Here is a 20,381-nt window from a genome sequence, read left to right on the forward strand (position 1 = left end):
TCCTTTTTTTTTCTTTTTTTGTATTCACTGAATAGGAATGACAATTTCAGGGGGGGAGTTCAGAAATCAAATTCTGCTTTGTGGCAAATACAGTGACTTTATTTATTTTTTTTGGCAATAGTTTATACCAAGAATTTTATTAACTAATACAGGGGACCTTTATTTCATATTATTTCAGAAATCCCATAAGCAATTAGTCCTATTACTGAAAGCCTAACCTGATTTCCAGATTGCTGGATTCAGCCCCCAACCCAAAATAGACAAACGATGGAAAAAGGAACTTCACACAGTTTTGAAATTTGATCAAATTGGAGAGAAGAAGCTATATTGCCTACCCCAGAAGCAGTTACAATTCATTAAAAACAATTTGTGCTACATGTATGAAGATAAATCTGGCCTGAACAGGGTCAAAGTGGGACCAAAAAAAAAAAAAGGCAGAAAATATACATATTTAGATTAAATTAGCCTGTTCTAAACCAGCCCAGGCAGGGGCAGTCAGTGCTCTCAGCTTCTAGGAATCCCTCAGATGCCATCGAGAAGAGGGGAGGCAGTCCTTCACTCTCAGCAGAGAAAGTTCTTCTATATTGGCATGGGGAGGGCAAGTTCATTCACTTTTAATAATATATTAAAGGTATGTATAGCCAGGAGAGGTGGTGCACACCTGTAATCCCAGCAACTCAGGAGGCTTAGGCAGGAGAATTGCAAAGCCAAAGCCAAACTCAACAATTTAGCAAGGTGCTAAACAACTCAGTTAGACCTGTCTCTAAATAAAATACAAAAACGCTGGGGATGTGACATGCACAGTGGTAGAGTACCTGAGTGCCAAAATAAAGAAGGAAAAAGGAAAAGAATTATCTCCAAAGAATTTGTAGGAATACATAAATAAAAAATCCTCTCATTACTATTGTTAAAATTTGAAAGACCCAAATTGAAAACTAGATACTGTATATTGACAGAGGAAAAATCCTAAAACAAAACACTTGGTATTTTCTTGGTTTGCAAAGAATGTGCAACTATCCCAGAATAAAGATTCCTGTAGTATTTAATCGAACAAGACACTTTCAGAAAAGAGGACATGACATGGTTTCATTTGAAAAGAATGCCCATAAAGGAAGTTGGAAAGTCAGTACAACTATTTTTTAAGAAGTTATCTGAAAACATTTTAGAGTAAACAACTTTGACATTGTTTGTTTCATCTAAATTTACCTATAAGTTTAGCTTAGTGTCTTGTATATTACAAAGTATGAAACATTAAGGAAAGTGGTTTCACGTACTTTGTAATAAAACTAAGACTTCAACTCAACTATGGGTTTTCCAATGAAACATTTTTGGATTTAAGCTGATCTATACATATCCATTTTTTTAATTTTAAGAGGATGTAATATATATACAAATGGCAGAAAATTCATTCAAAAATTAATTGGAAAATAAAAATCACTTTAATTACAGGAATTTCTAACAATGCATTTAGCCAACAATGAGTTAAATTATTTCTTTTCTTTTTTTCTTTTTTGCCTTATATAGTAAAAATTCATGTGCTGATGCAGTTCTTTGTCACTGCCTATGTCATTACTACCAAAGAAATCATTATGCTCTAAGAACCAAATTGGAATATAATTACACAAATTCTATTAATAAAGGATATTTTTCAATCTTTTTGTAAAAACTAAAATGGAAAAGTTGTCATCAGATATGGATGTTTACAGGATTCAGTGGAAGAACATCACAGAAGTCACCACGTTTGTATTGATGGGCTTCACAGATGATTTTAACCTGAAAGTCTTCTTATTTTTACTATTTCTTGGCATCTATCTTTTTACTTTGATAGGAAATTTGGGACTGGTTGTATTGGTCATTGAGGATTCCCGACTCCACAACCCCATGTACTACTTTCTGAGTGTCTTATCATTCTTGGATGCCTGCTATTCTACAGTTGTCACTCCAAAAATGTTGGTCAATTTTCTGGCAGAAAATAAATCCATTTCCTTTCTGGGGTGTGCTACACAGATGCTTCTCTTTGTTACTTTAGGGACCACGGAATGCTTTCTCTTGGCTGCCATGGCTTACGATCGCTATGTGGCCATCTACAACCCACTTCTGTATTCAGTGAGCATGTCACCCAGAGTCTATGTGCCACTCATAGTGGCTTCCTATGTTGGTGGTATTTCACATGCTACTATACACACAGTGGCCACTTTCCGCTTGTCCTTCTGTGGGTCCAATAAAATCAGACATGTTTTCTGTGATATCCCTCCTCTCCTTGCTATTTCTTGTTCTGATACTCACACCAACCAGCTTCTCCTCTTCTACTTTGTGGGTTCTATTGAGATGGTCACTATCCTGATTGTCCTGGTCTCCTATGGCTTCATCCTGTTGGCCATTCTGAAGATGCATTCTGCTGAAGGGAGGAGGAAAGTGTTCTCTACCTGTGGCTCCCACCTGACTGGAGTGTCCATTTATCATGGGACCATCCTCTTCAGTTACATGAGACCAAATTCCAACTATGATTCAAACCATGACATGATAGTGTCAATATTTTACACCATTGTGATTCCCATGCTGAATCCCATCATCTACAGTTTGAGAAACAAAGATGTAAAAGAGGCAATGAAAAAATTGTTGAGAGAAGTTTCTTTATAACTCATGTAAATTTTTTATTTGAGTAAAACTTAAAAAATAAATAAAAGTGGATGTCTATTCATATCTGTATGGCAGAAATTGGTGACAAAATGTCCTTGTTTTAGTTAATCATGCTATATATGCTAGACTCCTTATAAGTAAAATAATCATCAGCTCTCCAGTCAAGAATTTCTCAAATTAAGATAAATTGTGTCAGCTGTATGTGTATGCCTATTATTTTATCAAATAAATTCATATTATACATTCTGGGATGTAAGGCTATTGATATTTCTGGTTATAGAATTGAGTTTTGCTTGCTTTAACTAGAAGCTATGTCCTCAGAATTCTATAAATTAAAAAAAAAAAGTCGAACTACTTATATCAAATCTCCAGCATTTATTATGGAGTTAACTTCCCATTCTAAAATCCCTATGCAAGAATCCCCAAATCTTATTTTCTAAACATTTCATCACATACCGAGATCCATTCAAGTTGTGAGCATCTCTTTTGCTGTTTTTCTGTTTCTATACATGATGAATATTCTTTTCCTATTAAATTTTCCCTGGCCTCTTTTATTCACAGAAATCGATGATCCATTTTGGAGATATACAGATACCAAATGTGGATATTCATTGAGAAGTCTTTTAAGGTCCAAGAAAAGCAAAACTTTAGATTAGGAAAGAACTATTTGTAAATGACTGTCCAAACATCTGCAAAATTAGTCTACCTTAGGGGTTTACTTCAATTCTAAATTCTTCCTCAGTTCCTAGCTCCACTTTCATTACTTAGTGTCAAAGAAATCACCTCCCAACATTATCATTACTCAAAATTTACATCCATGGAAGAAGGGCACAGAATGGAAGTAGTCTTACTTCACCTCTGTTGACATATGTTTCTATTTCAAAATTATGCTTTCTTTAATTTTGTTCAAAATTTTATTTGAAGAGGTATTAAGGGCAAAAATTTACTTTTCTTTCATTGAAACACTGCTTTCTGTCTAAGCCCATTTTTACTGTAAATTCATCAATCAGAATAGAGTAATCAAAATTATGTTATTTTTAAGAGTTAAATTTGCAGTGTGAGTTTGAGATGCATACAAATAATTTTCAGACATGATTTTTCTTACTTTTTTTGTGTGTGCCAGGGAATGAACTTAGGATCACTCAACCACTGAGCTACATCTCCAGCCCTATTTTTTTTTTTTTTCTTTAGAGACAGGGTCTCACTGAGTTGCTTAGTGTCTTGCTGTTACTAATGCTGTCTTTGAACTCACGATCCTCAAGCCTGAGCCTCCCAAGCTGCTGGATTACACACTTGGCACCACTGGGCCCAGTCAGACATAAATTTTTAATGCAAAAACAATTACTTCAAAAATATTTTCTGCCGGCCAGTTGGCACATAATTCCAGCGGCTCAGGAGACTGAGGAAGGAGGATCTCAAGTTCAATGACAGCCTCAGCAACAGCAAGGCACTAAGCAACTCAGTGAGACTCTGTCTCTAAAGAAAATACAAAATAGGACTGGGGGATGTAGCTCAGTGGTTGAGTGCCCCTAAGTTCTATCTCTGGTTAAAAAAAAAAAAATCTAAATAACTGCCTGCAAAATTCAAAATGTCTGCAGTGTTCCGGAATCATTTTGTTACTAGAGACTATTAAGAAATTTAAATTGGTTAGGGGTATGTTTAGTAAATATTCTCTGATGGATTTTGGTCCTGTTTCTTTTTTTAAATTGTTGAGACTGGCCTTGAACTTAAAATCTTCTGCCTCAATCTCCCAAATTGCTGGGAACACAGGAATGTTCCACTGTGTCAGGCAAAAAATAAATAAGTAAAACAAAATTCTTTCACCTACTATCTACATGGAGCCTCTTTTTTTCATTACTTATCACTGTTCTCATTTAAAACATTTTGGTGTACTTAGTTGTCACTGTCTACCAATATCTTCACACTGTACCTTGTATAAAGACAGTCGTGGTACCTATGTGTCCTCAGAGTTATATCCCCCAAACTATAAAACACACCTAGAACTTAGAGTTTACTGAGAGATTATTTATTAAATAGTGAGTCAATGAATGAATGGGTAATACCAAAAACTAAGAATCATATGCAGCTTATTAGGTTAGGTACTAAACAAGAACATAAATGTCATGTACGTTCACACACACACACATAAACACATACATATATGTATAAAATTGCATAATTTTTACATATATGTGTGTATGTTCTTCACATTCATAACAATTCCAAGAAGCAGCTGTAATATTACAATTTATTATAGATGAGAAAACAACAACATACAAACTTTAAGAAATTTACTTGATGCCACACACAGCTCTTGAGAGTTCCAGAATTTAAACTAAGCTGCCTAGTCACAGAATTCCAACTTTGCAGCAAGTTATCCATTTAATGAAAGAGTAGACATATCTTTTCACCTTACCATCTTCATTGTTTAGCTTTTAGATGATATTTTAGGAATTATTAAAGATCTTCATTAAAACAATAGAACTAAGAGTAAAATTATTGCATTTGTTGTATTGGCAATGTGGCTTCTGATAAGGTAACAGACAGATGTGAGCAATAGGAACATGAATTTAAGGGAATGAATCTAAAACCTGGCCTACTGTTTGGAGAATAAAGAGGTGAGGGAAAAAGGATATTCTGGAAAATTGTATTGGCCAACTTATATTGTTATATTTTGTGCATGTATGAATGTTGAACAAATCCCACCATTATGTACTATAATACACCAATAAAAATATGGGACATAAAAGCAATTTACTTGCAGGCCTACCTGGTTTAAATCAATAGAATATGTTATATTCCTCAGCAAACTTGTTAACTGCAAGAGAAATACAGGAAAGTCTCCATCCTGACAAGTTACCCTGGAGCAGGCAGACTTGTAAAACTCTCACACGGGGCAGTTTCCAGAACTAAGGGAGATATGAATAACTTCCCTTAGAATAAAATCTGTATTAATAAGTTCCAATTAGAACTGGTCAGCATGGATCAATGTGACCTACAGATTTTTGGGGATCTTCACCATGCACAGTAGGGATTTAAAAGTCTGATGCAATCCTGCTGTCAATAGAAAGTCTAGAGGCAGAAGTGGGCAGGACTCTGGAAACTTCCTTTGGACTCTCTATGAAACAGGAAAGCAGATGGAATGTGACATCCTTCTCCTCTTTGAGAGTACCCACTGTCTCCCTTGAGAGTGTCCCCATTACCTTTTTCACATCTTTTTAAAATAAACTTTGTTATTCTTTTACTATATCTTATGTCTTCCTAGAATCCTTTCAAGCAGGAACACAGAGTCAGGGTTGGAGACCTCTATGGCTGCCTCCGTTAGGCTTTGCTGGTGGGTCTATGCAATGGTTGCCACTATAACTCATAATCCATTGCATCCTTGACCTATGTGGAATATATAGGGATTTAGCCTACATAATCAAAAATATGGGAACAAAAATTAAATATCTGTAATACACAATAGGCAAACAATATTAAATCTTAAAGCTGGGGAATAATCTTTTACTCCATGTTCCACCTCCTGAAACATACTAAGGCAAGGGATTGGAGACCCACAGCTTTCATGGCTTGGCCAGGTGAAATAAACGTGTCAGCTCTCATGCACTGAAGTAGCAGGCATGTAACTTTCCTAGGAAGGTGTTATACTTTGATGGCTCTACAGTCCTCAGGTCTTAGGGTGGCTCTGTCTCCATAGCTCTAGTGTGCATTGCCCCAGTGAAGGCTCTGTGTCATGGCCCTAGCCCTGTTTACTTCCTGCACCCTGAGGCTGTCTAGGTAGAAGAAACCATAACTCCTCAACACTTACTTATACTCTACATAAGGGGCTGTAGTGCTACAGTTGTTCACTTTGGGGTGATGCCTGTACATCATTCAGAACCATCTGTCAATCAAGATGGAGGATTCTTTTACTCTGCCAACTCATGGTAGGAAACTCCTATATAGCCATTTGCTCAGATGGGGAGAAAGAAGGCAATATGGCAGAAACATGGACCATGGACGGGCCTTTTAGAGCACTTGGAGAGCATTTAGTACAACTTACTTGGGCTTTTCAGAGCCTGCTCTGGACTGATCTCATCATGGAAGGCTGCTGGAAATACCACATTTTATGGGTCAGTGGACTAGATAATACCTATTTCCTTGAGCTAGGGATGTAGTTCAGTAATATAGCACTTGCCCAGATGCCCCGGGTTTAATCCCCAGTACTAGAAAGAAAAAAAGAAAGAAAGAATGAAAAGAAAAGAAAGGAAAAGAGAAAGGCAGAAAGACAGGAAGGAAGAAAGACAGAAAGAAAGCAAAAACAAGACAAGACCCTTTTCCTCATGGGCAGCTTGAGTCACATGGAAAATTTGAGATCTATTGTTGAGCATTCATTCAGTATCTGCTGAAGTCCTGTAGCCATCATTTATCTACTTCTTAAAGATTAGTTGTCCATAGCAGATGGCAGGGTTCTTCAAAATCTGAATGGCCTGCATCTTCAGGATACTATCAAAGGCTCCATACATCTTCATCTGCCAGTGACATTTCATGCACTGGGATCTATTGTGCCATATGGCTCAAATCTCAGAGGAGCTTGCAGGGCAGCCTAAACTGGTTGAGGTTTTGTTTGTGCTGAGTCTCAAACAAAATTTCAGCTTTTCAGTTCATGCCACATGTTTTCTGGAGTAACTGACGTGAAAAGGGAATATGCTGTTCCACCAAAGTTCAAAGAGGCTCATTAGGCATTATGTCTCTTTATAGCTTGAATTAAAGGAAATGAAAGAAGCTGTCCTTCATCATTAAAGGAATAGCCCAACAAGCTATGGCACTTGATACACAGAAATTCTTAGGCAGAAATCCATGAATTATTGTCAAAATTTTCCCCTACCCTCTGACAAACAATTCTCTAAGCAATCAATAAGTCTAGAGTAATTATTGGGTTTTGTTCAGTAGTTGTATTTAATATAGGAAACCAACATGATGTCTTGTGGGTTGGAAAGATATGTGAGATCTCTATAAATTCAGAGCTGAATAGTTGATATACCACTGATGATGACAGTGAAGGTGCATTGCTCTCTGAAACCTAACTGTCTCTGGTGGTGTTGATTGGCAGGGATGAATAGAAAATATTTTCCAAAACAATTGGTGTGAATGGTAGTTATAAGAGATGTTTAAATGTTCAAGCAATGAACCTAAATATGGTATGGAAGACACACTTAGAGTCACTACCTGACTAAGTTTATAATAATTCACTGTCCCACAAAATCCATTTTTCTTTAGAATAAGTCAAATAGATAAAAATAATTGGGTTGTTTTGGGAATCACCACCCCTTTATCTTTCTCCTCCTCAAGGTGACAGTAATAGCTAAGATGCCTCCAAGAATGCAATGTTGCTTTTGGTTCACTATTTTTCTAGTTATAGATAGTTCTAATGACTTCCATTTGTCATTTCCCACAACAATAACCCTCATCCACAGGTCAGGAATTCTTCTGGCCGAAGCTGAGAATTATATTATTTTATAATTAATATTTCAATATTGGTGAAATAACCAAAGGATGGTTTTATGAAGACACTTGATACTAACCTGTGTTAAAATGCCTTTAAGTAGATTGAAAAGCATCTCTTTTGAAAGTGCACCAAGTGAAATACTTGGTTTCCTGTAATTTCTGGCAGTTCAGAGTTAGAGTCCAATAATCTTTGAAAGATATGGTCAGATGTTTTCCATTAATGTACAGTTAATCTGTTAAAAGTTCATAAATATCTCTGGGAAAAGATTAACAACATAAATCTTTGGCAGTGCCCTGGATCCTTCCCCAGGTACATGGACTCTCCTTTATTCAAGTTATTCTGGACCTAAAGATTGGCTCAAAATATGGACACTTTAAAGGGACTGTCTCATTCTCTTTTTAAGATTAATGTTTGACTTTCATTCACTTGACCTGAAACTTTTCTGCTTATACAGAGGAAATAATAATTTAGTAGGCTATTTATCTATTTCACATCTAGGAAATCCACAATCAACTAGCAAAGACAATAGATCTGCTTGGGGTATGTTATAGATTATTGCTTTAACTCTACAGCCATTTAAAGTACCTATGTTTACTTTGTCTTTGAAAATCTTGAACAGACCATTGACCTTTACTACCCCAGTTTCCATTTACTTTCCCTGAATTTAGACTTACCTAAAAGTAGCAGTATTTCCCCCTATAAGTTCTGGTCCCACAAAAAGTTCTGGTTCCACTGTATGATCTTCAAGAATTCTGGGATGTGTGTCCTCTCAAAACTTTATTTTCCACAGTCATGATAAATAATTTATCTTCTAGATTCTCCCAGTTTGAATTAGTAGTCTTAAATGACAAACTCACCCTAATTTTCAAATATCTCTAAGCCTTTGAATCACTTTCTGTATGGAAAAAAATGTGGGTGCAACATTTCTAATAACTGTAGGCTACATTTGGTCTGTTTCAGCTGATCGAATAAATTGTTAAGACTTTCTAAGTGTGTGAGCTAAGTACAGAATTTTTGCTTATTGAAGTCATGTCAATAAATTCACTCTATTGTATATTCCCTCCATCATTACCCCATATTCTTAATATTCATTCTCACACGTATTTCCTGAATTTCTGTATGAATCTGTATAAATTAGGAAGATCTTATAATTCTCTTGGCATATAGCATCTTCACAAGATTATAATTTGCACCTCATTTGGGGAGTTTCCTAAAACATGAGTGTAGTAATATGTCAAAAAGCAAAGAGGTTGTGTGGAACAGTCCTGAAGATATTCAGAATGGTCTTCAGGGAAACCGTCTTACAGGATGACACTGCAATGTCTTCAGGTAATGCAAGTCCATCCTCCCAGATGGATCTAGCTTCTTGTACTGACAAAGAGGAGTCATCAACATTTAGGATCAAAGTCCTGAAGTTCATCAGTGGCCTGTCACATGTTTTCATTTCAACTTCCACGTCATATTCCTTCTCAATCTCCTCTCACATTTAAATTAGTCACCTGTAAGTATTCAATTTGTATTTTATGTCCGCCACCCCAAGATGAGTCTGGGTAATGGTTTGCAACAATATCAGCTCTGCCGCTTCAGGAGATAAGGGACTTGTTCAGGCCTGACGTACAAGCTTTCAGTTCATTTTTATGTTTCTTGATCTGGAAATTCAAACCCCTGGGATTTTCTGTTTCTTGTCCCAATTTGTTTAGAGACATTAGGAACAAGAAGCCAGTCATATTGCTCAGTTTGGCTACAATGTTTACTGTCATACTCATGGAAGTGTTTGATTTTCAGTATAAAACAGTGATGTATGGAAGGTCTGTATTACCACATTTTACCTCAGACTATTGGTGTTCTCCTTACTGTAGGAAAAACAAGTCACAATGCCTTTTAAAATTATTATAGGAGACATTTGATTTAAAAAAAAAAAACAACAACAACAAGCTGGGCACAGTGGGTGGCACCTGTAATCCCAGCAGCTCAGGAGGCTGAGACAGGAGGATCACAAGTTCAAAGCAGCCCCAGGAACAGCAAGGCGCTAATAGTGACACCCTGTCTCTAAATAAAATACAAAATAGTATGGGATGTGGCTCAGTGTTTGAGTGCCCCTGAGTTCAACCCTCAGTACCCACTCCCAAAAAAGAAAGAAACCCCCAAATTATCAATCTCTTACTTAATAATCTTCCTCTAAGAAACAATCTCAGTAATAGTATCAGTCAGAGTTTTCTATAAAATTAGCAGGCACTAGGATGTGTATGTTTATGCAGATATATATAATATCATATATATATTAATTTATATTAAATATTATAAATAGTATATATATATTATAATATTATACATATTAATATTATATATATAGAATACATACACTGAGAGAGAGTGAGAGCGAAAACTGATTAGGAAGGAATTGAGTCGTGTTATTATAGAAACTATAAAGTCCAAAATTTTCCGTTTAGAAAGTGCAAAATTTTCAGGATGAATTATCAGTCTCCCAAGAGTGTCACAGAAGAGTGGAGAGATGAAGCCCCAAACCTAGGATCTGTGTTCAGATGAAAAAAAATAAATAAATCAAACACCAAAAAACCAAGGAAAAGAATTTTAGTATGAATTAAAGCAAAGTACATCTCAAGCAAAAAGCACTCTCAAGATAGACTGGGTCACCTCCCAGCAGAGAGCAACAAAGAAAGCAGAACTGTTTCCAAATCCATTGCTGTTTGATGTTTGTCAGGAGAACTGAGTTCCGCCTTCTGTAGTCTTTACCATCTCTATTTATCTCCTCCTTCAAACCAGCTCAAGGAACTTTTGACTGTAGTTCATCTTCTTCATAACTGTCACAGTTACTATTCTCTTCAGGGAGCTTTGTTTACAAGTTAATAATATATTAATGCAGGTTCTGGGACCAATGACCTGCCAGAGTTCATCTTAGTGCACCTGTTCCATTAATGAATTTTCCCTTCTGAAATCCAATGAAAAACCCATGGCCCTAAATCCTCATTGTTACAATAAACTCAGTAGAACTGTCAGGATTTAGCCCAATGATATTCCCTTTTTTGATGCATTTTAAATTTTCCTCCTTTGTTTTCACCTGTTTATTCCCAGGGTTAGTATTCATGTCGTTGTTCTACAAGTTGATGGTTCACTAAAGGCAATTCAAAGGAACCCAGTAACCCTGCTCTATTATGTTTGCATACCATTGCTCATTACTACCTACTGTTGGTTTTCCATTGGAGTCCAGAGGCAGTCTGCTGTGGAACCAGGAAGAGCTTCTCTTGGTGATTGCATAAGTCAGAACTCTGGGAAATTCTCTCTTCTTTGTGAGAGGGTTTCTTTGAGTTCTACATAGGCTTTCAACTGATTGCATGAGGTTCACATGCATAATGAAGGGAAATCTGTTTACTCAGATTCCACAAATTTGAAGGTTGATCTCATTCAAGACAATCTCACAGAAACACTAAGAATAATGTTTGTCAAATATCTTGGCATCTCAGTCCAATCAGTTCACATCAAGTTCACCATCATGGATAAATACAAAAAGCACATCAAAAAAACAACAAAAAACACATACAATATTAAGTGTCACTGATAAAGTTGAGCTAAGTTAAAAAAAAAAAAACAGTGGAAGATACATATTACATATGGAAGAAAAACTGAAAGAATTTTAGCAGATATTATAAGAAATGTTATACACCAGCAAATAATGAACATATATTTAAAGTGGTAAAAGACAAAAATTGTTGTGGCACATTCCTTTAATTTCAGAAACTCAGGAGACTGAGGCAGGAGGATTACAAGTTCAAAGCTAGACTCAGCAACTTAGCAAGACGCTGTCTCAAAATGAAAGATAAAAAAAAGGTTTGGGATGTGATTCAGTGGTTAAGTATCCCTGGATTCAATCCCTGGTCTAAAAGAAATCATTTTCCACTAAATTATTTGAAATATATTTCTCACATATAGGCAGAATAAATACATTTTTAGGGAAACATGCTTTCACACAAAAATAGCACACATATATGAAAATGAACACTAAATTCACAGATACTGAAATGATTTTACAGACTTGTGCTTCAAATAATTTTCCAGGTATGGAGGAACATGGTAACAATAGAGCATGTATAAAAATAATATCATAAAGAAATGTCAAAGATGTAAAAATGAAGGTAAGTGTACTAAACAGTATTTTTTAAAAATATTAATTGCTTCAATAAATAAAGGAAGATCTATACTATTTTAAGAATCATATGACAAAGCCTTTTTAAAATATTTTTTAGTCAAACTATAAGATGGTAAATATGAATTTGATAACTTTGATGATCACTACTGAAAAGAACAAAAATACATAATACCTATGAGAAATGAAATAAAGGATATCACTAGAGTTCTCATATATATTTAGTAGAAAATATGAGGTCATACAAACCACCAATTGCTAATAAATTTTACAGTTAAATGAGCTATGTAAATCCTTAAAAGTGACCATATCAGAGAAAGCAGGTAGCCTGAATAGTCCTGTAATTACTAAATAAATTATATTCTTACTTAACCAATATCTACATGAAAACAATTAAGATTATTTTTCCAATTTGAAAATCTTCCTTTTCATACTGGGTTGTTGGTAAGAGTGATGTGTGACCCTCTTCAATTATTCAGAATATTGTAAAGACTAAGAAAGAACAGAGCAGGAACATAAAATGCATAGGCCCTGTGGGTGGCTCTTGTGCAAGTATAGTCCTTGCTTTTCTGAATTGCTGTATTTCTGAATTTCTTTCTTCCCCCAGAATATGCTGTATCCTGACTACTACCCTCTCTCTAGTATCGTCTCTCTAGTATCCTCTCTCTCTCTCTCTCTCTCTCTCTCTCTCTCTCTCTCTCTCTCTTATTTTTTTATTTTTTTGGTATCTGCAGATTTGAACAGTCTAAATTACTCTCATTTCTATCAGCATCACTAACAAATGTTTATCAGCAACCATTTAATAAACCTTAGTAACTCACTTGTTTGGTAATAAGAAGAAATATCATTGATAATGTCATAAAAAGGATGGCCCTTAAGACATTATTTTAATTAAATATATTAGTTATAAAAGACCTCATGTTTAATAATACTTTTTTATGGAAGGTACACAATAAGCAAATACATGGAGACAGTAGATTAATGTTTAAAGGATAGGAAAGTGGAAAATTAGGAATGACTGTTTAGACAGTACAGGTTTTATTTTCAGAGTGGTAAAAATTTTCCAAAACCCTAACATACTAAAACATAATAAATGCACTAAAATATACATTTTACTATTTAAAATTTAGAGCATATAAGTTATATTTTTAAAACGTTTCTAATGTTTTATATTTCCTGTGTATTATTTTAATTTGATAAGGAAAATTGTGTTCATAATCAAATCTTCATATATATTGTTCAATCTATGATTTTTTTGATTTTCGATGTGTTTTTCAGTGTATCTATCATTAAGTGCATTTTTGACTTGTGATATTCTTATGGCTTCATTAGAACTTGTATTACTCCATTGTGAGCTGAGGCACATATATAATTATTAACATACCTAGCATATCTTTAAAAAGAAGACTTTTGGGATAGACTTTTTTTAAAATTTCCAAATATTTGTGATATTACCAAATTTATTCCTGTAACTCATGCTTAGATTTACACCAAGTTATGAGAAGTGATACCTCATATTATTTTTCATTCTTCATGAAATTTTTTATACAATTTTGTGTTCTAATATGTGATCTGTGTTGGAGAATGCTCCATGTGCAATTGGGAAGAATATGCAGTCTTTAGCTGTTAGATTGGATGTTCTATATGTGTCTGTTAAGTTCACTGAATCTTCATTTATTTTTGGCCAATAGCTAGCACCTCCTTTTGTCTGTTGGTGAGAACATATTTCCTTGATTGTCTTGATGTTTGTGGTCATGCATCAATGCTTGTGCTTTTAAAGAAGTAGGGACTTATCCCAGTCTTCTCAGCTTGCCTTTGTCTGAGAAAGGTTCTGTGTAACATTCATGTTCACTGTAAGCACAGAGTAGCTGTGGCTGGCATGGCACTGCCAGAAACTCAGGGCTGATGTGGTCAGTGCAGAAATGTGGCATTCTTGAAGCCCTTGAGGTTTTTCCGTGTTCTAGGATGTGTGGAGTCCATGACCATGAAAGTCAGCCTGGCAGTGATACAAGTTGGAGATTGTCCTATAAGCCTAAAGTCTGTGGCCATGTGGTCCTGTCTAATGTCAGATCAGGTTTGTAATTGCAGTCTACAGGTAGTGGCCTGGAATGTGGAACTGTGGGGTCCGTCAATATAGGGCTTTCTTTTAGCAGGAGCAGTGGTGATGTCCCAGGTAAGGTCCTACATGCCTTTCCCTTTTCCAAATGTGTGACATTCCTCTAGGTTCTGTGTTACCTGGAGATGAGGGAGATATGACCTAAGTAATGTAACACTGTCCTTTCTAGAAACTTCCATGAGTAATTTTATTATTAAATAATAATTATATTTATATTATTATTAAATAATAATCCAAATACTGTTATCTTCCACTTGTTTTCTTAACTCTTCTGAAGGCATTTCTGTGAATGCAGATTTATATTTGGGGGGATGGGGAGGGGTGGTGAACAGAGTTCACCTCCAATCATATGCCAGTATCCACCTCAGTATAGTTTCTTTATAAAGTCAAATATGTTACAAAGTGTTTCAGAAAGGTACAAAGGAATGACTGGCCACAAAGGCATTTAGATAATAAACTGGAGAACATCTGTTGTAACTTTTTATATAAAAAATATAGAATGCATGGAAGAGCTTCAAAATGAACAAAAGGCTGCTTTGTAATGATATGATTTAATTTGCCATGAAAATTTAGACATGATTTATATCTGCTCAAAGAACAATGTAGCAACCAATGTTCTAAAGTAGAGAATTTGGCATACAGGGGAAAGGAAGGAAAAATAGGATTCTAATATTGGAAAAACTGTTATACATCCAATAAAACCAGTCAATGAACCATTAGAAAGAGAAAATGCTCAGCTGAAAGATTGTTTTTATACATGAGTTTATATTAAACTTTAACTCCAAATAAGAGGGGCTCCTTTCAATTCTAAAGCATGTGAAGTAATTGTGAAATATTGTCATATATTAGCTTAAAAAGAGATCTGATGTAGAAAATAATATAAAATGCATTCTGTTTAGAAGTAAATAAAATAAAATAAAACTTCTTTGATATTTTTATGTAGGTAATTAAAACCAAAATTCAAAACCACTCCTAAGTAAAACAAAAATAAAATAAAAATAAATATAGATAATGAAAATATTGCCTACTTAAATATATGTGTGCCACTAACTATTCACTAGAAAATAAATCCAGTTCAGAAATTTAGAAGGAAATAGAAAAATTCACTAACAGAATGAACAGGAAAAAAATAATTCTTTAAATAAATGATGAAATATTAGTACATCTAATATTTTAATAAACATCCTGTTTCATATATCTCTAGGATGAAATAAACGTTTCTAAAATCTAAAATCTAAAACATTCATTAAGGACAATTTTTAGCAGATATTAATTACACAAAATAATCTATTTCATTGTGTTTTTTTCTCACAAGTGTACAATGCATTTTGATTATTTCTACCTCCCTATTACCCACCCTTATCATCCCTTCCTCCTACCACAGATTCTCTTTATCTTCACTAATTGTCTCCCTTCCACATTCATCTCATTTTTCTACTGGATTCCACATATGAAAGAAAACATGAAATGCTTATCTCTCATATTTGGCTTATTTTGTTTAATATTATGATCTCAGTTCCATCCATTATTTCTGTAAATGACATGATTTCATTCTGCTTTATTGCTAAGTAGCATTCCATTGTGCACATGTACCACAATTTTTTTATCCATTCATTTGTTGATGAAGTTCTAGGCTGATTCCACCACTTGGCTGTTGTGAGTTGTGCTATGATACACATTGGTATTAGTTTTCTCTATATTACACTGACTTCATTCTTTCAGAAATATATTTGGGAGAGATATAACTGAATCTTCAGTAGTTCTATTTTTAGTTTACTGAGGAACCTCTGTACTGATTTCTATGATGGATGTACTAATTTTCATTCTCACCAACAGTGTATAAGTGCTCTTTTTCTCTCACATTCTTGCCAGTGTTGGTCATTATTTCTATTTCCTTTTTGATGATTACCATTTTGAACTGAGTGAAACAAAGTCACAATATGGCTTTGATTTGCATTTCCCTGATAAGTAAAGATGTTGAACATTTTTTCATATAATTATTGACCATTTGTACTTCTTCTTTTGAGAAATATTTATTCAATTTATTTCCTCATTTACTGATTGTAGTTTTTTATTGTTGTAAATATTTTGAGTTCTAAATATTAATCATGTTCAAAGAGTGACTAGAAAATATGTTTTCCTTCTGTAGATGTTTCTCTTCACTCTGCTAATTGATTCTTTTGTTGTGCAGAAACTTTTTAATTTGATGCCAGCTTATTTATTAATTCTTCTTAGCATTTCCTAAGCTATAAGAGTCCTGTTCAGAAAGTTATTGTTTCCAGTTTGTTTCCACTGTGTGTGGGATTTTTTTTCCCCAAGGAAGTTCAGGGTTTCGGGCCTTATACTTAGATCTCTGGACTGTTTTGCATTGATTTTTTTAAAATATTCTTTTAGTTATAGTTGGACACAATATCTTTATTTTATTTATTTACTTTTATGTGGTGCTGAGCATCAAACCCACTACCTCACACATGAGAGACAGGCTCTCTACCGCTCTACCACTGAGCTACAACCCCAGCCCAGAGACCTTTATTTATTTATATACAGTGATGAGAATCAAACCGGTGCATCACATATGCCAGGCAAGTGCACTACCACTGAACCACAGCCACAGTTCTGCATTGATTTTTGTGAAGTTAAAATATAGCAACCTGATATTCTACATATGGTTATTCAATATTTCCATCACCATTTGTGACAATGCTATCTTCTCCAAAGTTTGGTTTTGGCACTTTTGTCAAGAATCAGATGGCAGTCACTGAGTGGGTTTGATTCTATGTCCTCTATTCTGTTCTATTGTCTACTGGTCTATGGCTCTGTACTACAGTTTGACATTGGGCATGGTGATGCCTGCAGCATTGGTGTTTTTGCTCAGGTTTGCTTTGGCTATTTTGGATCTTTGATTTTTCCACATGGATTTTAGGACCATTTTCACCAGTTCTATGAACAATATCATTAGTATTTTGATGATTATTGCATTTACTCTGTATATCACTTTTGGTAATATGGCCATTTAAGAAAATTAATTCTTTTGATTCATAAACATAGATCTTTCCATCAACTGTATGTTAAGTGATAATGCATATCATTGTTCTAGAAGACATAAAATAGATCAGATAATAGAAGACACATAAATAAAAATGCATGATATATAAAAATGATAAGTGAAGCAGGTACACTTAAGAAAGAAGGAATATAGAGAGACACAGAGGAGGTAAATTGCTAACATCATCATGTGACAGTGAGATCAGTATTCAGAAGAGATAAAATGTCTCTGTGTGTTGAAAATGAGATCTGTTAAAACAAAGGCTAAATGAGAGCATAAAAGATGATAAGTCAAGTCTGACAGTCAGTTGTACCTGACTCTGACCTATGCTTCTTTTATTATTCTTCAGTTTAAGAATCACCTAGATATATGACAATGTCCAGTCTCTTTTATGAGAAAGTAAAGAATGGGTTTTCCATCCATGCTCTGTGTGATTTATTAAAAAAAGGAAGAAATACACCCTCACAAAATATTCCAGTAATGAACCTAGGAATTTATGTATATTATCTGTGGTATGTGATCCAGTGTATAAGTTGACTGCTACAGATGCATAAAATTCAAAATTGAATTAAAGTTGGACACCAGGCACTTTATGAAAAGCAGTCTGGATTTAGGTTATCTGTAGGTTTGCCATTGATCAGGTGATATATGATCAAGATAGTGAGATATAAAGTGACACATACTTGCAAGTATGGGATCCCATGCAGTTTGACATCTATGGATATGACATCTATGGATATGTTTTAAAGTAGAGATTACACATACACATAGCTCTCTATGAGGGTATATACATGTGCATGCACATACATGCACCAATATTATATATATTATATACTAATTATTATTAATTATAATTATTGATTATATTATATATATTATCCCTTTGAAGTAATCAAACGAAATGTCTCCTCATCAACTCTCCCTCAATTTCTACCATTTTCTCCTTCCTTCCTTCCGTATTTCCTTCCTTTGTTCCTTCCTTCCTTTCTCCCTTCCCACTCCCTCCCACCCTCTGTCCTTCACTCTTTCCTTCTACATTTATTTTTTACTGGCTTAAATTATAATCTTATATATTTAATATGTATAATTAATCATATATAATGTTATAATTATATTGTCTATTAATTATAATTATTAATTATAATATTATATACTAAATATTTATATGTTATATATTAATTAAATATTATATATTATTTATTATATTGAAATTGAAATGTTGCAGAAGGTGTTAGATTTACTTCAAAGGGATAATCAGTAAAAAGAGAAGATTTAGGTGGAACTTCAAATATACCTGGTCTCATTGTAAAAATGTGGGTTTGGGGCACAGACATATAGAAGGAAGACCACATGAAGACAGACGTACAAGGTGGTCATCCACAAACTACAGAGAGAAGCAGCAAAAGAAATCAATCTGCCAACAACTTATTTTTGAACAATACTTCCAAGAGCCATGAAAAAATAAATTTGTGTTGTATAAGCCACTCATTCTGTGGTATATTGTTATGGCAGCCCTAGAAAACTAATAAATCAGTACCAGCATATATGTATATATGTGTGCATATATGTATATGAGTATGTATGCATATGAATTCATAAACAAGTAGATTATATTTTCACACCTGTATACAAATTGAGAAGACAATTTAACATGATCTTATTTTAAACTGTTTAATGAAACAATAAAACATAATAAAAATATGTAGTTAAATAATGATAATAAATTTAAAAATTTAAAATCAATGAATTAACATGTTTCAGAAAAATTAAAAATCCTTATTTTACTTCCATAATGGTTTTAATCTTCAGAGGTAAAATTAAAAGATAGTTCAATAAATGAAAAACATTAATAAGCTAAAAGAAAACATTTTTTATCAGAATTTTTTTTCATTTTAGAGTTTAGTGTGAAAATTTGATTTTATCCATACAAAAATTTTTCCCCAAAAGTCTTTTCATTGCCTCTTTTACGTCTTTGTTTCTCAAACTATAGATGATGGGATTCAGCATGGGAATCATGATGGTGTAAAATATTGATACTATCATGTCCTGTTCCAGAGCATAGCTGGAACTTGGTCTCACATACATGAAGAGGATGGTCCCATGATAAATGGACACTCCAGTCAGGTGGGAGCCACAGGTAGAGAACACTTTCCTTCTCCCTTCAGCAGAATGCATCTTCAGAATAGCCAACAGGATGAAGCCATAGGAGACCAGAACAATCAGGATGGTGACTATCTCAATGGAGCTCACAAAGAGGAAGAGCAGAAGCTCATTTATGTGAGTGTCAGAACAAGAAATGGCAAGTAGAGGAGGGATGTCACAGAATATGTGTCTAATTACATTGGATCCACAGAAGGAAAGGCTGAAAGTGGCCACTGTGTGTAAAATAGCATGAAGAATTCCTCCAACACAGGAAGCAATGATGAGTGGCACATAGACCCTGGGTGACATGCTCACTGAATACAGAAGTGGGTTGTAGATGGCTACATAGCGATCATAAGCCATTGCAGCTAAGAGAAAGCATTCTGTGGTTCCAAAAGTAACAGCAAGAAATGATTGTGTTGCACATCCATAATATGAAATTATTTTACTTTTTGATATGAAATTTGCTAACATATTAGGGGTAATATCTGTAGAATAGCAGGCATCCACAGAAGACAACACACTCAGAAAATAGTACATGGGATTGTGGAGCCGGGAATCCAAGATGACCAATCCAATCAGTCCTAAATTTCCTAGGAGAGTAAAGAGGTAAACTGCTAGAAACAGGAAAAAGAGAATCATTTGCAGGTCATTGCTGTCTGTGAATCCCTTGAGTACAAATGCATTAACTTCAGTTTCATTCTTCATGGTTTAATGCCATAAAACATACATGAAGATTCAGAAGATCATAGTTCATGTTGCTATGAAAATAATGAACAATATTGTG

At 34.5% G+C, this 20,381-nt stretch overlaps 2 protein-coding genes across 2 annotated transcripts; one reads left to right on the forward strand and one right to left on the reverse strand.

Annotated features, from left to right (window-relative positions):
- Positions 1-1,653: 1,653 nt before the first annotated feature.
- LOC113177090 (olfactory receptor 5T3-like) lies at positions 1,654-2,640 on the forward strand. Its single transcript, XM_026381617.2, has one exon. It carries the CDS (start codon positions 1,672-1,674, stop codon positions 2,638-2,640), a length of 969 nt encoding a protein of 322 aa, XP_026237402.2. The 5' UTR covers positions 1,654-1,671.
- Positions 2,641-19,351: 16,711 nt separating this feature from the next.
- Positions 19,352-20,381, reverse strand: LOC113177083 (olfactory receptor 5T18-like). Its single transcript, XM_026381610.2, has one exon. The coding sequence runs from the start codon at positions 20,300-20,302 to the stop codon at positions 19,352-19,354; it is 951 nt and encodes a 316-aa protein (XP_026237395.2). The 5' UTR covers positions 20,303-20,381.

The sequence above is a fragment of the Urocitellus parryii genome, chromosome 4 (genome assembly GCF_045843805.1).
Source record: "Urocitellus parryii isolate mUroPar1 chromosome 4, mUroPar1.hap1, whole genome shotgun sequence".
Lineage (NCBI taxonomy): Eukaryota > Metazoa > Chordata > Mammalia > Rodentia > Sciuridae > Urocitellus > Urocitellus parryii.